This window comes from Anomaloglossus baeobatrachus, chromosome 9 (genome assembly GCF_048569485.1).
Source record: "Anomaloglossus baeobatrachus isolate aAnoBae1 chromosome 9, aAnoBae1.hap1, whole genome shotgun sequence".
NCBI lineage: Eukaryota > Metazoa > Chordata > Amphibia > Anura > Aromobatidae > Anomaloglossus > Anomaloglossus baeobatrachus.
Window position 1 is genome coordinate 233,313,526 of NC_134361.1, and position 22,569 is coordinate 233,336,094.

The 22,569-nt window shown below is 54.5% G+C and overlaps 1 protein-coding gene across 1 annotated transcript in view; it reads left to right on the top strand.

Annotated features, from left to right (window-relative positions):
• NUP188 (nucleoporin 188) overlaps positions 1-22,569 on the top strand; it is a 292,457-nt gene that overhangs the window by 264,034 nt on the left and 5,854 nt on the right. Inside the window, exons 33-38 of the mRNA XM_075324769.1 lie at positions 19,474-19,566; positions 20,184-20,348; positions 20,425-20,562; positions 20,639-20,713; positions 21,182-21,385; positions 21,469-21,600. Coding sequence (XP_075180884.1) covers positions 19,474-19,566; positions 20,184-20,348; positions 20,425-20,562; positions 20,639-20,713; positions 21,182-21,385; positions 21,469-21,600 — 807 coding nt within the window. The remainder of the gene's footprint in view (positions 1-19,473; positions 19,567-20,183; positions 20,349-20,424; positions 20,563-20,638; positions 20,714-21,181; positions 21,386-21,468; positions 21,601-22,569) is intronic.

Sequence of the window (22,569 nt, forward strand, 5' to 3'; positions counted from 1 at the left end):
CCCCTGATGTCTAAAACCAGAAGTTATTCTAACCTCCATCCCGTGATGTTTACATTATAAATACTCATTTCTTTGTCGCTCCATTGGGAGACCCAGACAATTGGGTGTATAGGCTATGCCTCCGGAGGCCGCACAAAGTATTACACTTAAAAGTGTTAAGCCCCTCCCCTTCTGCCTATACACCCCCCGTGCTCCCACGGGCTCCTCAGTTTTTTGCTTTGTGCGAAGGAGGTCAGACATGCACGCACAGCTCCAGAGAGTGGTCAGCAGCAGCTGCTGACCATGTCGGATGGAAGAAAAGTGCGCCCATATAGAGCCCCCAGCATGCTCCCTTCTCACCCCACTCTTGTCGGCGGTGTTGTAAGGTTGAGGTATCCATTGCGGGTACGGAGGCTGGAGCCCACATGCTGTTTTCCTTCCCCATCCCCCTCAGGGCTCTGGTGGAAGTGGGATCCTATCGGTCTCCAGGCACTGAGACCGTGCTTCATCCACAACTCCTGTGGAGCCTGCTGGATAGGAGCCGGGTATCGTTCAGGGACATGGCCCTGCTACTTGGAGGTACTCTGTATCCCGGTGGGGACCGCGCACAGCAACACTCCAGCTTTGCTGGGTGTGCTAGTGCACCGGGGACCGCGGCGCTGACCGGGTTAATATGTGCCATTACACACTCAGCGTTGCTGAGTGTGTTTATGTATAGGGACTGCCGCACTGACCGCCGCTGCCATGGAAACACTGCGGCACGGCTGGGACTTGTAGTGCGCCGGGGACTTCCACGCGGCCGCGCTTTTACGGCGGCCGCGTTTATTACTAGAGTCCCCGGCTTTTTGCGGCCTAGTTTCCTTTCCTCCCACCCCCAGCCCTGACAGGCAGGGGAAGGGCGGGACGCTGCACAGAACGAGCAGCACTGAGGGCTGGAGCATGCTTTGCATACTCCACCCCCCTCACTGTGCACAGTGCGGGCACCAGTTCCCGCACTTTCTGGGTCACGCCCACGGCTCCCTCCTCTCCTCAGGACGCCGGCAGCCATTCCTGTCAGCTCCTCGGACGCTGCAGAGGGGGACAAAGTCTGGGAGACCCAGGCAGGGACTCTGGTGGCCTCACAACCGCTTTAAGCGGGTGGTAAGCAGCACCTGTGGTGCTAGCCCCATTGTGCAGTAGTGTAACATTATATGTTTATTTTACACTGTATGGTGCACAGTTGATTTCTGGCTATATACCCTATTGTGTTGCTCAGGGAAGATAATAGCATGGCGCCCACGAAAGGCAGGGGTGCCAAAACACAGGCTTATTATGTTGCCTGCGCCGCATGTACGACCCCGCTACCGGCAGGTTCCACTGACCCTCATTGTGTGCACTGTTCGGCCCCTGTGGCACTTGCTCAGCCAGAGCCTCTGCTAGGGGGGGCCCAGGGGGAGCCACCTGCTAACACTGTTCAGGTGACGGGGACGGAGTTTGCAAAACTCTCTGAGACTATGGCTAAGATACTAGAAGCCTTGCAGTCCAGGCCGGTGTGAGGCAAATCCTGGGATATGAAGAGGAATTATGACTGGGAGTCATAATCGCTCTCATCACTCCCTGGCAGTGCCCCCCCCCCCCCCTTCTTGTCCTCAGATGTCCAGCATCTGTGAAGGCCCCAGGGCCATGTCCTGTGATATGGAAATGAGGTGGTGTGGGAACAATGGACACAGGATGACTCCCTGCCGTCACCCTGTAACAAGAGTTGTATCTCATTAGCAAGGCTATGGAAATAGCCAGACAGAACGACTCCAGTAAAAAATGGTTCATATCTCGCAAGCCATATTTCCGATAAATATGGCAACCATAAAAATGGTGTCTCTGCATGCGGACGATGCCGGCACACCCTTTTTATGGGAGCAGGACATTGGGAAATGCCCCAGGCGTGATATCAGCCAATGGGGAACTGGCAGACAGGTCATGAGTCCCCTCGTTCTGTAGCTAAATTCATAACTGTCACAATGAGAGCATTGGCGTCCGCCTACGACGCTCCCAGGCAAAGTTATGGCCAATATCCCCTTTGCTGGATAATTCTGATCCATGCAGGGGGAGTGGCAGTGCTTCCCTGTGAGGTCACTAAGGTAGGAGGGGACCTGGATCTGCCCAGGTTGATAACCCTACTTCGGCCATTTTCCAGTGTTCTTCTGCTCGGGGGCCTGGTTGGGAAAGACCTGTGAGGGAGTTCCTGGAAACCTGGTCTACAGCGCCCCCCTGTGGCCAGACGCAACAAGGTAACTGCTGGAACTGTGTATGCCTGTTTGTAACCCATGCTTTGATTGTAACTGTACTCTGACATATGTATATTCTGTAGATTCCCTATTGTATATATTGTAGTTCTAGTGTGCTTTAGGCTGATTAAATTATATAATTAATCTTGGGCTGTTCTGTTATCTCGATCTTGAATCCCACGTCTGTGTGTTCGGCTAATAGTTACCGTGAATCGGTTGGTGGCAGCGAGTTGTGCCAAGGATTATTGTGGGGAGGCCAGTGAGATTCGGGGAGATTTTATATATTCCGCCCGCGGAGGTCGGGGGAATATATACCTTACTCTCACCGGGGACCCTTCAATAATCGGCATAAGTAGTATAGCGGCCTCCTTGCTTATTGTCGGGCAATTCCATAATTGGCCTGACTATAAGAGGGGCGCTAGAGAGCGCGTCACGTGCTCTGTCTGTCGGTCGGGAGGTATAAAGGAGGGGTGACCCCCCACTTGTTACCCCCCGATTGTGACGTACTGGTAGCCAGCGCGGGGGATTTCTGAGTGACCCCCCCGGTGGTTTGTGACATATTGGTGGCATAGCGGTGGGATCGAGATAATAGTGTGTGTGAGTGTGAGACCCATACTCCCAGACACTAAAGACTGCCTGCAGCAGCTGTGGCTGCTGGGGTCTTCAGACTAGCTCAACACTAGAGTGTCAGAGTGCAGATACTGTAAGGTGTGTGGAGGCATCAGGTGTCAGTTCTGTGTCAGTGACCAAAAGTCTGCAAGAATGGCTGATGGCACCAGGAGCAGAGCTATGCAACTGGCCAATGCTAAAGCAGGAGCCGAAGAGAGGGAGGACGGTGCTGTGGGCAGTAATGAGGAGGTTGCCCACGAGTCCTCCAGGAGCTCGACGCCAGAAAACCGTTCTGCAGAGGACAGCGCACAAGCTGGCAATTATGGACAAGATGAGGAGCAGCTCACCCAAGGGTCCTCAACGAGCCAGATGCCAGCCCTCCGCTCTGCAAGGGACAGTGAATCACCAGGCTCCGCAGCGGGCCGCAGATCACCACGTGCCATTCCACCGAGCCTGGGAGGCTCGGATAGCCTTCTTCAAATGGCTATGGCCCTTCTCCAGGCTGGAGACCAGGAGGGCTACAAGGGACTCCTGGCAGAGCGCAGGGCAGAGCGGCAAGCAGCGCGTGAGGCTGAGGCTGCGGAGCGGCAGGCAGCGCGTGAAGAGCGCCAGGCAGAGCGTGACTACCAGCTGCAGCTAGCTCAGCTCCGGCCCTCATCAGCCACACGTGACCTTCAAGACACCAAACTTCCAAAGGTCCGTGTTGAGGACTTCCCAGTGCTGGAGAAGGATGGAGACTTGGACTCTTTCTTGACTGCTTTTGAACGGACTTGCTTGCAGCACCATCTGAACAAGGACCAGTGGGCCAAATACCTGACCCCCCGTTTAAGGGGTAAGGCCCTGGATATCCTTGGGGACTTGCCTGCTGAGGCAGATCAGGGCTACGACACCATCAAGCGGGCCCTGATCCAACAGTACAACCTCACCCCGGAGTCCTACCGCAAGAAGTTCTGGAGCCTACAGAAGGGACCAAAGGACTCCTGGGCTGACCACAGGCGGGCACTTGCCCGAGCTGCCGACCACTGGACCCAAGGCCTGCAGCTTTCCACCGGACCGGAGATCCTGGACTTGTTCATCACGGAGCAACTCTTGTGGAACTGCCCTGAGGATCTCCGCCAGTTCATCCGAGACCAGAAGCCAAAGGGGTCCACGGCTACAGCTGCCCTTGCCGATGACTACACCAACAACCGGGCCCCTGAGGCCAGGAGAGCGGCCACCAGCAGCACCTGGAGAGGGGGTAAGATGAATTCGGCGACTGCCCCACCTGCCCCTAGACTGCAGGGGGTGTCCCCCTCAACTCCCCTCTCCAGGCCCGTGGCAGAGCCAAGACGGTGCCACCAGTGCAACCTACCTGGACACTTCAAGGCCATGTGCCCTCAGCGTCCCAAGGCCCCGGCTCCGTCCCCGTCCCAAGGGCCGCCCAAGGTGTATTGTGTGGGTGGGGGTGGTGGTAGGTCCCTGGACAGCTTCCAACCTGTCACCGTCGGCCGGTCTGTGACCATAGGACTGCGAGACAGCGCCTCGGAGGTGACTCTGGTGCGGCCTGAGATGGTGTCCCCCCAAGACTTGATCCCTGGAAAAACCCTCGCTGTCTCCGGGATTGGAGGCATTGACCCGGCGCTGCCTGTTGCTGACATTTATGTGGACTGGGGCGCAGGGCGAGGGGTGAGGGAGGTGGGGGTAACTGATCGGATCCCCGCAAACGTGCTACTTGGGACAGATTTGGGGCAGATAACCTCCCAGTTTGGGCCCCAACCAAGGGCTGAACCTTCAGCCCGTACTGACATGACTCCTAACAATGTTAATGTGTTATCTATGAATGATGTAAGGGAGGAGGGAGTGAACTCTGATATTTCTGCTTGCATAGACACCATAGACACACACTCAGCTGCAGCTGTGACAGGGGAGGGGGTCAGAGAAAGGTGTGACAATGCCTCTACAAGTAACCAGCCTGTGAGCTGGGATCTGTTGCCCTCTGCAGGGATAAGCAGAGAGCAGGGTGCTGCAGGGGGAGGACCAGTGTGTGGGGTGGGGGCTACCACAGCAAATGTGGGGTCCCCAGAGATTTCACAGCGGGGTTCTGTTGCTGCAGGAGGGGAACAGGCAGGTGAGATTGGGGCCGGTCCAGGAGCGGAAGTGCTCCCAGGTAAGATCTCGGTGCATGGTTCCCCCACAACCGGGGTGTCAGGAAGCCAGGTAGGTCTGCCTGAACCGGCGACTTGGTCAGGAACGGAGGAGGAGCAGGCACGACCCACGGTCGCAGCGGCTGTGGCCGCTGTCACCCGCAGTGGGAGTGCTGGAAGCCAAGGGGCCTCCCGGAGGTCCGATAGCTCTTCCCCTTCTGACCAAGTGGCAGCCGAGTCAGGTGGAGGCCAGGACACAGGTCCCGGGGTACTGACTGAAGATGTGACAGTCTCGTCGATTCTGGCCACATCTAGTCAGGGGTTTCAGGCAGCGTTAGAGGCTGACGACAGCCTGAAAGCTCTTAAGGAGCAGGCGGCACAGCCTCACTCGGACCCGGAGCGAGTGGTCTGGGACCAAGGACGGCTGTACCGGGCCACGGTCCAGCAGGGTTCACCGGAGGCGTGGCCCAGGGACCGACAGTTAGTGGTACCCTATCCGTTCCGGACGGAGTTGTTGCGGATCGCACATGAGATTCCGATGGCCGGACACCTAGGGATCGCTAAGACCAAGGCCAGGTTGAACCAGCATTTCTACTGGCCAAAAATGGGGGCCGATGTGGCTGCCTACTGCCGTTCGTGTGAAACCTGTCAGAGAGTGGGGAAGGCGGGGCCACGCCCCAAAGCCCCACTGGTATCTCTGCCCATCATCGATGAGCCTTTCAGGAGGGTGGCTGTGGATCTGGTCGGCCCGCTGGCCATCCCCAGCAGCTCCGGGAAACGCTTCATACTGACGGTAGTGGACTATGCCACCCGGTACCCAGAAGCAGTGGCCTTGTCGTCCATTCGGGCTGACAAGGTGGCCACCGCATTGCTGGAGATTTTCTCCCGAGTGGGTTTTCCCCAGGAAATGCTCACTGACCGGGGGACCCAATTCATGTCCCAGCTGATGGAGGCCCTCTGTAAGCAAGTCCAGGTGCGACATCTGGTGGCCAGCCCGTACCATCCACAGACTAATGGCCTGTGCGAGCGGTTCAATGGCACCTTAAAGCAGATGCTTAAGATGTTGGTCGACTCCCATGGGCGTGACTGGGAGCGGTATCTCCCACACCTGTTATTTGCTTACCGGGAGGTTCCACAGGCCTCAACAGGATTCTCACCGTTTGAGCTCCTGTACGGGCGACGTGTGCGGGGCCCCCTGGCTCTGGTGAAAGAGGCTTGGGAAGGGGATTTGGCCACCCCTGGAGTGTCGGTTATCGAGTATGTCATGCGCTTCCGGGACAAAATGCAGGCCTTGACGCAACTGGTACACGACAATATGGCTCAAGCCCAGGCCGATCAGAAGCGTTGGTACGACCAGAACGCTTGTGAGAGGACCTACCAAGTGGGTCAAAAGGTGTGGGTACTGGTCCCCGTACCACAGGACAAGCTTCAGGCAGCCTGGGAAGGCCCATACCTCGTGTACCAGCAGCTCAACCCTGTGACGTACCTGGTCACCCTGGACCCTGCCCGTGGAAGGCGGAAGCCCTTCCATGTGAACATGATGAAGGCACATCATGAGCGGGAGGCATGTGCGCTCCCCGTGTGCAACCTGCCCGAGGAGGGAGAAGCGGAAACCCTCTTGGGTATGCTAGCCCAGGTTAGGGCAGGCGGATCCATTGAGGATGTGGAGGTTGGCCACCAGCTCTTGGAGGACCAACGGTCCCAGCTGTGGGCCACCCTCCTCCCCTTCCGGGGGTTGTTTACCAACCAGCCCGGAAGGACTGACTTGGCTGTCCATCACGTGGACACTGGGGATCATCCCCCGATCCGGCGTTCAGCATATCGGGTCTCCCTGGAGGTGCAGCAACACATGCGCCAGGAGATTGACGAGATGCTGAAGCTGGGGGTGATCCAGGCATCCAACAGCGCTTGGGCCTCGCCCGTAGTCCTCGTCCCTAAGAAGGACCGAACCACTCGGTTCTGCGTGGACTACAGGGGGCTCAATGCGGTCACGGTCGCCGATGCGTACCCAATGCCACGCATCGATGACCTGCTCGATCAGTTGGCCGGGGCTCAGTACCTGACCATCATGGATCTGAGCCGGGGATATTGGCAGATCCCCCTGACTCGCAAGGCCAGGGAACGCTCTGCCTTTATTACCCCATTTGGACTGTACGAGTCCGCGGTGATGCCATTCGGGATGAGGAATGCCCCTGCCACTTTCCAGCGGATGGTCAACACCCTGCTCAAGGGACTTGAAGGGTACGCGGCCGCGTACCTGGATGACATTGCCGTCTTCAGTCCCACCTGGGAGGACCACCTAGAGCATCTAGCACAGGTGCTCAGGCGGATCCACCGGGCAGGTTTGACCATCAAGCCGGGAAAGTGTCAGCTGGCCATGAGCGAGGTCCAGTACCTCGGTCACCGGGTAGGTGGGAGAACACTGAAGCCCGAGCCTGAGAAAGTGGAAGCCATCGCATCCTGGCCCACCCCCAGGACCAAGAAGCAGGTGATGTCCTTCTTGGGGACCGCTGGGTACTATAGGAGGTTTGTTCCATGCTATAGTAGCCTGGCAAAGCCCTTGACGGACCTCACCAAGAAGAAGCTGCCCTCTGCAGTCGATTGGACAATGGACTGCGAGACAGCCTTCCGGGCCCTAAAGGACGCCCTGTCCAGCCCGCCCGTGCTACAGGCAGCCGACTTCACGCGGCCGTTTGTAGTACAGACCGACGCCAGTGACTTCGGCCTCGGTGCGGTGCTCAGCCAGGTGGACTCTGCGAGCCAAGAGCACCCAGTCTTGTACCTGAGCAGGAAGCTGTTACCAAGGGAAGTTGCCTATTCCACGATGGAGAAGGAGTGCCTGGCCATAGTGTGGGCCCTGCAGCGTCTGCAACCCTATCTATACGGGCGCCACTTCATCGTGGAGACGGACCACAATCCCCTCAGCTGGTTGCACACCGTCTCTGGGACGAATGGGCGATTGTTGCGATGGAGCCTTGCGCTCCAGCAATACAACTTCACCATTCGCCACAAAAGGGGCCGTGACCACGGTAACGCAGACGGGCTGTCCCGACAAGGAGAGGTCGCGGACGGGCGCACGGGGGAACACCGGAGTGTGCTGCCCCCTAGCGCCCTCAAAAGGGGGGAGGTGTGAGGCAAATCCTGGGATATGAAGAGGAATTATGACTGGGAGTCATAATCGCTCTCATCACTCCCTGGCAGTGCCCCCCCCCCCCCCCTTCTTGTCCTCAGATGTCCAGCATCTGTGAAGGCCCCAGGGCCATGTCCTGTGATATGGAAATGAGGTGGTGTGGGAACAATGGACACAGGATGACTCCCTGCCGTCACCCTGTAACAAGAGTTGTATCTCATTAGCAAGGCTATGGAAATAGCCAGACAGAACGACTCCAGTAAAAAATGGTTCATATCTCGCAAGCCATATTTCCGATAAATATGGCAACCATAAAAATGGTGTCTCTGCATGCGGACGATGCCGGCACACCCTTTTTATGGGAGCAGGACATTGGGAAATGCCCCAGGCGTGATATCAGCCAATGGGGAACTGGCAGACAGGTCATGAGTCCCCTCGTTCTGTAGCTAAATTCATAACTGTCACAATGAGAGCATTGGCGTCCGCCTACGACGCTCCCAGGCAAAGTTATGGCCAATATCCCCTTTGCTGGATAATTCTGATCCATGCAGGGGGAGTGGCAGTGCTTCCCTGTGAGGTCACTAAGGTAGGAGGGGACCTGGATCTGCCCAGGTTGATAACCCTACTTCGGCCATTTTCCAGTGTTCTTCTGCTCGGGGGCCTGGTTGGGAAAGACCTGTGAGGGAGTTCCTGGAAACCTGGTCTACAGCGCCCCCCTGTGGCCAGACGCAACAAGGTAACTGCTGGAACTGTGTATGCCTGTTTGTAACCCATGCTTTGATTGTAACTGTACTCTGACATATGTATATTCTGTAGATTCCCTATTGTATATATTGTAGTTCTAGTGTGCTTTAGGCTGATTAAATTATATAATTAATCTTGGGCTGTTCTGTTATCTCGATCTTGAATCCCACGTCTGTGTGTTCGGCTAATAGTTACCGTGAATCGGTTGGTGGCAGCGAGTTGTGCCAAGGATTATTGTGGGGAGGCCAGTGAGATTCGGGGAGATTTTATATATTCCGCCCGCGGAGGTCGGGGGAATATATACCTTACTCTCACCGGGGACCCTTCAATAATCGGCATAAGTAGTATAGCGGCCTCCTTGCTTATTGTCGGGCAATTCCATAATTGGCCTGACTATAAGAGGGGCGCTAGAGAGCGCGTCACGTGCTCTGTCTGTCGGTCGGGAGGTATAAAGGAGGGGTGACCCCCCACTTGTTACCCCCCGATTGTGACGTACTGGTAGCCAGCGCGGGGGATTTCTGAGTGACCCCCCCGGTGGGCCCATACCTCGTGTACCAGCAGCTCAACCCTGTGACGTACCTGGTCACCCTGGACCCTGCCCGTGGAAGGCGGAAGCCCTTCCATGTGAACATGATGAAGGCACATCATGAGCGGGAGGCATGTGCGCTCCCCGTGTGCAACCTGCCCGAGGAGGGAGAAGCGGAAACCCTCTTGGATATGCTAGCCCAGGTTAGGGCAGGCGGATCCATTGAGGATGTGGAGGTTGGCCACCAGCTCTTGGAGGACCAACGGTCCCAGCTGTGGGCCACCCTCCTCCCCTTCCGGGGGTTGTTTACCAACCAGCCCGGAAGGACTGACTTGGCTGTCCATCACGTGGACACTGGGGATCATCCCCTGATCCGGCGTTCAGCATATCGGGTCTCCCTGGAGGTGCAGCAACACATGCGCCAGGAGATTGACGAGATGCTGAAGCTGGGGGTGATCCAGGCATCCAACAGCGCTTGGGCCTCGCCCGTAGTCCTCGTCCCTAAGAAGGACCGAACCACTCGGTTCTGCGTGGACTACAGGGGGCTCAATGCGGTCACGGTCGCCGATGCGTACCCAATGCCACGCATCGATGACCTGCTCGATCAGTTGGCCGGGGCTCAGTACCTGACCATCATGGATCTGAGCCGGGGATATTGGCAGATCCCCCTGACTCGCAAGGCCAGGGAACGCTCTGCCTTTATTACCCCATTTGGACTGTACGAGTCCGCGGTGATGCCATTCGGGATGAGGAATGCCCCTGCCACTTTCCAGCGGATGGTCAACACCCTGCTCAAGGGACTTGAAGGGTACGCGGCCGCGTACCTGGATGACATTGCCGTCTTCAGTCCCACCTGGGAGGACCACCTAGAGCATCTAGCACAGGTGCTCAGGCGGATCCACCGGGCAGGTTTGACCATCAAGCCGGGAAAGTGTCAGCTGGCCATGAGCGAGGTCCAGTACCTCGGTCACCGGGTAGGTGGGAGAACACTGAAGCCCGAGCCTGAGAAAGTGGAAGCCATCGCATCCTGGCCCACCCCCAGGACCAAGAAGCAGGTGATGTCCTTCTTGGGGACCGCTGGGTACTATAGGAGGTTTGTTCCATGCTATAGTAGCCTGGCAAAGCCCTTGACGGACCTCACCAAGAAGAAGCTGCCCTCTGCAGTCGATTGGACAATGGACTGCGAGACAGCCTTCCGGGCCCTAAAGGACGCCCTGTCCAGCCCGCCCGTGCTACAGGCAGCCGACTTCACGCGGCCGTTTGTAGTACAGACCGACGCCAGTGACTTCGGCCTCGGTGCGGTGCTCAGCCAGGTGGACTCTGCGAGCCAAGAGCACCCAGTCTTGCACCTGAGCAGGAAGCTGTTACCAAGGGAAGTTGCCTATTCCACGATGGAGAAGGAGTGCCTGGCCATAGTGTGGGCCCTGCAGCGTCTGCAACCCTATCTATACGGGCGCCACTTCATCGTGGAGACGGACCACAATCCCCTCAGCTGGTTGCACACCGTCTCTGGGACGAATGGGCGATTGTTGCGATGGAGCCTTGCGCTCCAGCAATACAACTTCACCATTCGCCACAAAAGGGGCCGTGACCACGGTAACGCAGACGGGCTGTCCCGACAAGGAGAGGTCGCGGACGGGCGCACGGGGGAACACCGGAGTGTGCTGCCCCCTAGCGCCCTCAAAAGGGGGGAGGTGTGAGGCAAATCCTGGGATATGAAGAGGAATTATGACTGGGAGTCATAATCGCTCTCATCACTCCCTGGCAGTGCCCCCCCCCCCTTCTTGTCCTCAGATGTCCAGCATCTGTGAAGGCCCCAGGGCCATGTCCTGTGATATGGAAATGAGGTGGTGTGGGAACAATGGACACAGGATGACTCCCTGCCGTCACCCTGTAGTAGGAGCTGCTATCTAATTAGCAAGGCTCTGGAAATAGCCAGACAGAACGACTCCAGTAAAAAATGGTTCATATCTCGCAAGCCATATTTCCGATAAATATGGCAACCATAAAAATGGTGTCTCCGCATGTGGACGATGCCGGCACACCCTTTTTATGGGAGCAGGACATTGGGAAATGCCCCAGGCGTGATATCAGCCAATGGGGAACTGGCAGACAGGTCATGAGTCCCCTCGTTCTGTAGCTAAATTCATAACTGTCACAATGAGAGCATTGGCGTCCGCCTACGACGCTCCCAGGCAAAGTTATGGCCAATATCCCCTTTGCTGGATAATTCTGATCCATGCAGGGGGAGTGGCAGTGCTTCCCTGTGAGGTCACTAAGGTAGGAGGGGACCTGGATCTGCCCAGGTTGATAACCCTACTTCGGCCATTTTCCAGTGTTCTTCTGCTCGGGGGCCTGGTTGGGAAAGACCTGTGAGGGAGTTCCTGGAAACCTGGTCTACAGCGCCCCCCTGTGGCCAGACGCAACAAGGTAACTGCTGGAACTGTGTATGCCTGTTTGTAACCCATGCTTTGATTGTAACTGTACTCTGACATATGTATATTCTGTAGATTCCCTATTGTATATATTGTAGTTCTAGTGTGCTTTAGGCTGATTAAATTATATAATTAATCTTGGGCTGTTCTGTTATCTCGATCTTGAATCCCACGTCTGTGTGTTCGGCTAATAGTTACCGTAAATCGGTTGGTGGCAGCGAGTTGTGCCAAGGATTATTGTGGGGAGGCCAGTGAGATTCGGGGAGATTTTATATATTCCGCCCGCGGAGGTCGGGGGAATATATACCCTACTCTCACCGGGGACCCTTCAATAATCGGCATAAGTAGTATAGCGGCCTCCTTGCTTATTGTCGGGCAATTCCATAATTGGCCTGACTATAAGAGGGGCGCTAGAGAGCGCGTCACGTGCTCTGTCTGTCGGTCGGGAGGTATAAAGGAGGGGTGACCCCCACTTGTTACCCCCCGATTGTGACGTACTGGTAGCCAGCGCGGGGGATTTCTGAGTGACCCCCCCCGGTGGTTTGTGACATAGGCTTATTATGTTGCCTGCGCCGCATGTACGACCCCGCTACCGGCAGGTTCCACTGACCCTCATTGTGTGCACTGTTCGGCCCCTGTGGCACTTGCTCAGCCAGAGCCTCTGCTAGGGGGGGCCCAGGGGGAGCCACCTGCTAACACTGTTCAGGTGACGGGGACGGAGTTTGCAAAACTCTCTGAGACTATGGCTAAGATACTAGAAGCCTTGCAGTCCAGGCCGGTATCTCAGCACAGGGACTCTGTTGAATCTTTGTTCCCTGGCCCACCTCAGCTGGACCAACAATGTCCTCCCGGGGTATCTCATGGATCCCAGGCTGAGGGTTCTGACACAGACCCCAGCCCCAGACCGACTAAGCGAGCTCGCTTAGATTTTCCCTCGACATCATCATATTGTGCAGGGTCTCAGAGGGGGGAATCTCTGGTTGATGATGCGGAGACAGCTGATCAGGATTCTGATCCTGAGGCCGCTCTCAATCTTGATACTCCGGACGGGGACGCCATAGTGAACGACCTTATTGCGTCCATCAATCGTATGTTGGATATTTCTCCCTCAGCTCCTCCGGTGGAGGAGTCAGCTTCTCAGCAGGAGAAATTCCGTTTCAGGTTTCCCAAGCGTACACCGAGTATGTTTCTGGACCACTCTGATTTCAGAGAGGCAGTCCAGAATCACCATGCTTGTCCAGATAAGCGTTTTTCTAAGCGCCTTAAGGATACACGTTATCCCTTTCCCCCTGACGTGGTCAAAAGTTGGGCTCAGTGTCCCAAAGTGGATCCTCCAATCTCCAGACTGGCAGCTAGATCCATACTTGCAGTGGAAGATGGGGCTTCACTCAAAGATGCCACTGACAGGCAGATGGAGCTCTGGTTGAAATCCATCTATGAAGCTATCGGCGCTTCTTTTGCCCCAGCATTCGCAACCGTATGGGCGCTACAAGCTATCTCAGCAGGTCAAGCGCAAATTGACGCAGCCACACGCACGTCCGCGCCACAGGTGGCGTCCATAACCACTCAGACGTCGGCATTTGCGCCTTACGCTATTAATGCTGTCCTGGACTCTGCGAGCCGTACGGCGGTTGCAGCCGCCAATTCGGTGGTACTCCGCAGGGCTTTGTGGCTACGGGAATGGAAGGCAGATTCTGTTTCCAAAAAGCGCTTAACCAGTTTGCCAATTTCTGGCGACCGATTGTTTGGCGAGCGTTTGGATGAAATCATCAAACAATCCAAGGGAAAGGATACATCCTTACCCCAGCCCAAACCGAACATACCCCAACAGAGGAAGGGGCAGTCGAGGTTTCGGTCCTTTCGGGGCGCGGGCAGGTCCCAATTCTCCTCGTCCAAAAGGCCTCAGAAAGATCAAAGGAACTCTGATTCATGGCGGTCTAAGTCACGTCCTAAAAAGACCACCGGAGGTGCCGCTACCAAAGCGGCTTCCTCATGACTTTCGGCCTCCTCACTCCGCATCCTCGGTCGGTGGCAGGCTCTCCCGCTTTTGCGACACCTGGCTGCCACGGGTAAAAGACCGTTGGGTGAGAGACATTCTGTCTCACGGTTACAAGATAGAGTTCACCTCTCGTCCCCCGACTCGATTCTTCATGTCATCCCCGCCTCCCGAGCGAGCCGAGGCTCTTCTGCAGGCGCTGGGCACTCTGAAGGCAGAAGGAGTGGTGGTCCCTGTTCCTCTTCAGCAACAGGGCCACGGTTTTTACTCCAACTTGTTTGTGGTCCCAAAGAAGGACGGGTCTTTCCGACCTGTCCTGGACCTGAAACTTCTCAACAAACACGTAAAGACCAGGCGGTTCCGGATGGAATCCCTCCGCTCCGTCATCGCCTCAATGTCCCAAGGAGATTTCCTTGCATCGATCGATATCAAAGATGCTTATCTCCACGTACCGATTGCTCCAGAGCACCAGCGCTTCTTGCGCTTCGCCATAGAAAACGAACACCTGCAGTTCGTGGCACTGCCGTTCGGCCTGGCAACAGCCCCACGGGTTTTCACCAAGGTTATGGCTACTGTAGTAGCGGTCCTCCACTCTCAGGGTCACTCGGTGATCCCGTACTTGGACGATCTGTTGATCAAGGCACCCTCTCTAGAGGCATGCCAACACAGCCTCGACGCTACCCTGGAGACTCTCCAGAGTTTCGGGTGGATCATCAATTTTCCAAAGTCAAATCTGACACCGGCCCAATCGCTGACATACCTTGGCATGGAGTTTCATACCCTCTCAGCGATAGTGAAGCTTCCGCTGATCAAGCAGCGGTCACTACAGACAGGGGTGCAATCTCTCCTTCAAGGTCAGTCACACACCTTGAGGCGCCTCATGCACTTCCTGGGGAAGATGGTGGCAGCAATGGAGGCAGTTCCTTTCGCGCAGTTTCACCTGCGTCCTCTTCAATGGGACATCCTACGCAAATGGGACAGGAAGCCGACATCCCTCGACAGGAACGTCTCCCTCTCTCAGGCGACCAAAGCTTCCCTTCGGTGGTGGCTTCTTCCCACTTCATTATCGAAGGGGAAATCCTTCCTACCCCCATCCTGGGAGGTGGTCACGACGGACGCGAGTCTGTCAGGGTGGGGAGCGGTTTTTCTCCACCACAGGGCTCAGGGTACGTGGACCCAGCAAGAGTCCTCACTTCAGATCAATGTTCTGGAAATACGGGCAGTGTATCTTGCCCTGAAAGCGTTCCAGCAGTGGCTGGAGGGCAAGCAGATCCGAATTCAGTTGGACAATTCCACAGCGGTGGCATACATCAACCACCAAGGCGGCACACGCAGTCGGCAAGCCTTCCAGGAAGTCCGGCGGATTTTGATGTGGGTGGAAGCCACGGCCTCCACCATCTCTGCAGTTCACATCCCAGGCGTGGAAAACTGGGAAGCAGATTATCTCAGTTGCCAGGGCATGGACGCAGGGGAATGGTCCCTTCACCCGGACGTGTTTCAGGAGATCTGTTGCCGCTGGGGGGTGCCGGATGTCGACCTCATGGCGTCCCGGCACAACAACAAGGTACCGACGTTCATGGCACGGTCTCCAGATCCCAGAGCTCTGGCGGCAGACGCCTTAGTTCAGGATTGGTCGCAGTTTCAGCTCCCTTATGTGTTTCCTCCGTTGGCACTGTTGCCCAGAGTGTTACGCAAGATCAGGGCCGACTGCCGCCGCGTCATCCTCGTCGCTCCAGACTGGCCGAGGCGGTCGTGGTACCCGGATCTGTGGCATCTCACGGTCGGCCAACCGTGGGCACTACCAGACCGACCAGACTTGCTATCTCAAGGGCCGTTTTTCCATCTGAATTCTGCAGCCCTCAACCTGACTGTGTGGCCATTGAGTCCTGGATCCTAGCGTCTTCAGGGTTATCTCAAGACGTCATTGCCACTATGAGACAGGCTAGGAAACCAACGTCCGCCAAGATCTACCACAGGACGTGGAAAATTTTCCTGTCGTGGTGCTCTGCTCAGGGTTTTTCTCCCTGGCCTTTTGCTTTGCCCACTTTTCTGTCCTTCCTTCAATCTGGACTGGAAAAGGGTTGTCGCTCGGCTCCCTTAAGGGACAAGTCTCAGCGCTCTCTGTGTTTTTCCAGAAGCGCCTAGCCAGACTTCCACAGGTACGCACGTTCCTGCAGGGGGTTTGTCACATCGTTCCTCCTTACAAGCGGCCGTTAGAACCCTGGGATCTGAACAGGGTACTGATGGTTCTTCAGAAACCACCATTCGAGCCAATGAGAGATATTTCTCTCTCACGCCTTTCGCAGAAAGTGGTTTTTCTAGTAGCAGTCACTTCACTTCAGAGAGTGTCTGAGCTAGCAGCGCTGTCATGCAAAGCCCCTTTCCTGGTGTTTCACCAGGACAAGGTGGTTCTGCGTCCGGTTCCGGAATTTCTCCCTAAGGTGGTATCCCCCTTTCATCTCAATCAGGATATCTCCTTACCTTCTTTTTGTCCTCATCCAGTTCACCAATGTGAAAAGGATTTGCACTTGTTAGATCTGGTGAGAGCACTCAGACTCTACATTTCTCGTACGGCGCCCCTGCGCCGCTCGGATGCACTCTTTGTCCTTGTCGCTGGCCAGCGTAAAGGGTCACAGGCTTCCAAATCAACCCTGGCTCGGTGGATCAAGGAGCCAATTCTCGAAGCTTACCGTTCGGCTGGGCTTCCGGTTCCCTCAGGGCTGAAGGCCCATTCTACCAGAGCCGTGGGCGCGTCCTGGGCTTTGAGGCACCAGGCTACGGCTCAGCAGGTGTGTCAGGCGGCTACCTGGTCGAGCCTGCACACTTTCACGAAACACTATCAGGTGCATACCTATGCTTCGGCGGATGCCAGCCTAGGTAGACGAGTCCTTCAGGCGGCGGTTGCCCACCTGTAGGAAGAGGCCGTTTTACGGCTCTCTTACGAGGTATTATTTTACCCACCCAGGGACTGCTTTTGGACGTCCCAATTGTCTGGGTCTCCCAATGGAGCGACAAAGAAGAAGGGAATTTTGTTTACTTACCGTAAATTCCTTTTCTTCTAGCTCCAATTGGGAGACCCAGCACCCGCCCCTGTTTTTTTGTGTACACATGTTGTTCATGTTGAATGGTTTCAGTTCTCCGATATTCCTTCGGATTGAAGTTACTTTAAACCAGTTTATAATTCTTTTTCCTCCTTCTTGCTTTTGCACCAAAACTGAGGAGCCCGTGGGAGCACGGGGGGTGTATAGGCAGAAGGGGAGGGGCTTAACACTTTTAAGTGTAATACTTTGTGCGGCCTCCGGAGGCATAGCCTATACACCCAATTGTCTGGGTCTCCCAATTGGAGCTAGAAGAAAAGGAATTTACGGTAAGTAAACAAAATTCCCTTCTTGTGAGGTATGTCACATTTCTATCTCATCCTCCATTCCCTACATTATTCTAACTCCAATTCTCCCTCTCTAATATATGATTAGATCATTCTTGTCTCTGGTATCAGCCATGTGCCCCTTTGGGATCGACTCTACGACTTCTTGAATATTCATGGTAACTATAACACTACACCAATTTACCTCATTTGGGACTTCTGGCACAGTGTCATATATATATATAAAATAATTTCATTCTTTTACCTCATATAGGATATAACAAATCTTCTTATATAATCATCTACTACATCAATACGGACCCTCTGAGGTTCTTCCTTGCCATATTAGTAACAGTCCAGACCTTTGGTCTCACCTCCTCTACTCATAAGGTATGCCCACATGTGGAGTTCACATTCCACTGGTTTCATATTATAATCTTATGTACTCAGAATTGTGTAATTTGGTCTTCAAGACGGACTAGCTCCCTCTCTCCACTTCATCTCATTAACATTTACTAGAGGCCCTGATATTGGGTACCCACTTCTGCAGGTATGCCCGCAATACCCCTTTATCCCCTCTCTCTAAGTAAACCTGATGACATGTACCGATAACATTTATTTATTTTATTTTTTCGCCTTTATAGCATTATTCTGGTATAAGAAATTTCGCATATGCCTGGGTGCTTTCTCTGAGAATTTATTCACAATTGACATAGGTATGTCACCCACTGCTGCTCCTTTTTCAAATGTGATATAGTATATTGTTTTACCCCCAAGGGGGCTACTACTGTGACCATGGGAATTTTTCACATATATCCCTATGGAAAGCTTTTTTTGTTTTTTATAACATGTACATTTCCTTTCCTGTAAAATACACATGTATATTGCATTGTTTGTGACATTTTATATTTTTTCTTTTCTATATAAAAAATCAGTCCTTGAAGAAAACCTTCGGGTTGAAACGTTGGACAATTAAAGAATATAGACAAATAAAAAAAATTTTTTGAGCACCATATTGGACTCTTTTCATATTTTCCTAAGTGTGCCGGAGTGTATATTTTGTTTGATCTACCTTTTCTCCAGAGCACCTACTTGATACAATTGGTTGAGCCAGGTCTATTCTTCAACCAGATACAGAGATTAAGACAGACTGATACAAATACAGACAGAGAGATAGAAACAGACAGACAGACAGACAGACTGGGAGAGAGACACACAGTTACTATCCCAGGCAACGCCGGGTACTACAGCTATACAGCTAGTAAGCTATATGGAGAAAAGTAATGGGACACACGTATTCATTGAAGTCAGGTTTTCATTGAGTCCCATTCCCGACCCGGTATATGACACCTGGCCCATTGTATAACATTTGGTCCCACCCTCCCCCCTTCCACTGGTGTATAACCTAACGCTCTCACCTTCCACCCGGAGTATAACCTCCAGTCCCTCGCCATAACCCCTCGCCCCCTGGTGTATAATATCTGGCCCCTTGCCCCCCCCCCCCCCCCATTCCCCGGTGTATAACATCCAGCCCCTTGCCCTTCTTTCCCCCCCCGCCCCTTGCCTTTCCCTTCCCCGGTGTATGATATCTGGCCCCTCACCCTTTCTCCCCGTGTATGACATCCGGCCCCTCGCTCCCCCCCCCATTGTATAACATTTGGCCCCCCCTCCACTGGTGTATAACCTAACACTCTCGCCTTCCACCCGGTGTATAACCTCCAGTCCCTCGCCATAACCCCTCGCCCCCTGGTGTATAATATCTGGCCCCTCATTCCCCCTGTGTATATCGTTGCCCCCCTGTGAATCACTGGTAAGGCCACATCTAGAATATGGGATTCAGTTTTGGGCTCTGCATTGTAGAAAGGACGTTCGGAAGTTATTCAGTCCACTGTGTCCACTGTGAAGAAGCAGTGAGGAGCCTGACCTCCGCGGTCATGTAACCCAGGCCATTATCCTCTATGGAGAGAGGGGAGGAGGAGGGAGCAGACAGAAAACCCTGGCGCAGAGCTCTGTAACCAGTGCTTTACCTCACATCAGAGCGTGATTCAGGTCATCACGCCTCGGCTCTGCTGCATTGTGTCCTCCGTGTTGCTGCAGCTCGTCTCTGAGCTGTAAATAAACGGGGAGCAGGATTCCCCTCTGCTGCGTCGTCTATGGGAGACATCACTGCAGATCATGGATGTAGAATGGGAGGTCAGAAAAGCTCCTGGGGGGCACATACTTTTCTCCATATAGTTTGTGCACCCTTTGGATGCACCCATGACCTTGTCGTATAAGAGTTTATTTTTTTTTCTTCTCTCCAGGGTGCGGCAGCCATAGCAGGCGCGGGCATCACCCAGAGCATGTGCCTGCCTCTGCTGAGCGTCTACCAGCTGAGCACGAACGGTGCGAGTGCGGTAAGAGATGCACGATGGTATCAGTTGTCAGTAATTTCAAGTGCGGCTCTTCAGCAGGCCATCCGGGGCATCCCATAGGCACGCCTTAGATTTAGGGGGTTGATGAGCACCTAGAAAATGACCACCTTTTTGGGACCGCGCGCCCCCCACCTTTTTGGGACTGTGCGACCCCACCTTTTTGATCCCGTGCGCCCCCACCTTTTTGGGACCGTGCGCCCCCCACTCTTGTGGGACCGTGCGCCCCCCACTCTTGTGGGACCGTGCGCCCCCCACTCTTGTGGGACCGTGCGCCCCCCACTCTTGTGGGACCGTGCGCCCCCCACTCTTGTGGGACCGTGCGCCCCCCACTCTTGTGGGACCGTGCGCCCCCCACTCTTGTGGGACCGTGCGCCCCCCACTCTTGTGGGACCGTGCGCCCCAGAAAGGCGCACCCGCTGGACAGTACGCTTTCATTGCCGTCATCTTTTGAATATGATGCAGGCTCTGCTCCAGAACCTGCATCATCTACGGGGAGGCAACAGTACATGTAGTGCTGGTAAGGGGTTAAAAAAAGTAGTTTTGTATTTTTTTTTTAAATAGAAAAGGTAATTTTTTTTTTTATTTTTTTTTAATTGCAGGCCCAGCCGCCCCTCTCCTCCCGGAAAGCTGTGGACGCCCCCTCCTGGCCGGGCGTCTACCGTCTGACCATATCCCTTATGGAGCGGCTGCTGAAAACGCTGAGATATAATTTCCTTACAGATGCCTTAGACTTTCTAGGTGTTCACCAGGAAAGGATATTACAGGTAAGACGTGCGGTGACAGCATATTGTGGCGTCTGTGTAGATCTCTGTACTGACAGCCGTTCTGTCCCCCCTGCAGTGCCTGAGCGCAGTGCGCACCGTGCAGAGCCTGTCCTGTCTGGAGGAGGCCGACCACACCGTCTGCTTCTTGCTGCAGCTCTCAAACTTCACTAAGGAATGGCATTTCCACCTGCCGCAGCTAATGAAGGACATTCAGGTAAGACCGGGCACGTGGTGACCGGCGATGATGGAAGCTGCATATATAATACCGTCTCATGGTGTCACCCTCACAGGTCAGCTTATGTTACCTATGCCAATCCTGCACCTCCCTGCTCTACAGTCGTAAGATGCTGCAGCATTATCTCCAGGTGAGTGCCTGCGTGCAGGAGCCAAGGCGCCCCCGCCTTTTTGGGCCCGGTCTGCCCTCCCCACCTTTTTTGGGACCGGTCTGACCCTCCCCACCTTTTTTGGGACCGGTCTGACCCTCCCCACCTTTTTTGGGACCGGCCTGACCCCCCCCCCCACCTTTTTTGGGACCGGACTGACCCTCCCCACCTTTTTTGGGACCGGACTGACCCTCCCCACCTTTTTTGGGACCGGACTGACCCTCCCCACCTTTTTTGGGACCGGTCTGACCCCCCCCCCCCCTCCCTTTTTGGGACCGGTCTGACCCCCCCCCACCTTTTTTGGGACCGGTCTGACCCCCCCCCCTCCCTTTTTGGGACCGGTCTGACACCCCTCCCCCCCCACACACACACTTTTTTTTTGGACCGGTCTGCCCCCCCCACCCTTTTGGTGACCTTGCGCTGCAATTGATCATTTGCTTTCCTCCTCAGATAAAAAGTGGTGAAGCCGTGACATCAGGTTCCAGCGGTCGTGGTCAGCGCACGCCGCAAACGCCATCCAAGCAGCCAAAACCAGAAACCGAGGCCTTGGAGCTGAGAGCGCTGCGCTCCGTCCAGCACAGTCTACTGAAGATCCTCAGTAAAACGCTGGCCGCGCTGCGAGCGTTCACCCCCGATCTGTGCCAGATACTGCAGGTCTGTAAGCAACATTGTTGTAACTTTTCAACGAGCAAATTGTTTGACACAATGGAGACTACATGGGTGTTTGTTGTTTCCAGCCTCTGGACCTCGCGCAGTATCAGCTGCTGTTGGCCTTGAACTTCAGCACGCCGGCATTCGATGCGAATGTTGCTCCATCATTCGGCACTTTCCTGGCGACTGTAAATGTGATGCTCAACATGCTCGGGGAGGTGAGGAACGGGGGCTATAGATCTGTAGACCGGAACAGCAGATGCCAAGCTGGAACAGAGGGGTTCTGCGGGTTTGTCCCCCTTTAGCCATAAATTGTATCCAGGAGGTGCCAAAGGGGGATGGGGATCAACACTACAGCTCCTTAAAGGAGTATACACATCTCCAAGATCTTATCCCAATATGTAGTAGGTATAATAAATTAGAAATGTAGTATAGTTCCCCTGATTAGTTATGTCTCTTACCTCATGTGCAGGGCATTGCAGCTTAGATATCATGGTTATGACCACTAGCAAATAACTGTGACTATATGCGTGGTCATAACTATGGATACCTAAGCTCCTGCAATGCCCTGCACATCAGGTAAGAGACGGAGTAAATCAGGAGAACTACATTTCTAATTTGAAGGTATTTGCTAATGAAGGGAATTTTGTTACTTACCGTAAATTCCTTTTCTTCTAGCTCTTATTGGGAGACCCAGACGATTGGGGTATAGCTACTGCCCTCCGGAGGCCACACAAAGCACTACACTAAAAAGTGCAAGGCCCCTCCCCTTCTGGCTATACCCCCCCGTGATATCACGGGTTCTCCAGTTTTAGTGCCAAAGCAAGAAGGAGGAAAGCCAATAACTGGTTTAAACAAATTAACTCCGAGTAACATCGGAGAACTGAAAAACCGTTCAACATGAACAACATGTGTACCCGCAAACAACAAAAAAATCCCGAAGGACAACAGGGCGGGTGCTGGGTCTCCCAATAAGAGCTAGAAGAAAAGGAATTTACGGTAAGTAACAAAATTCCCTTCTTCTTCAGCGCTCTATTGGGAGACCCAGACGATTGGGACGTCCAAAAGCTGTCCCTGGGTGGGTAAAGAAATACCTCATGTTAGAGCTGCAAGACAGCCCTCCCCTATGGGGAAGCCACTGCCACCTGCAGGGCTCTTCTACCTAGGCTGGCGTCCGCCGAAGCATA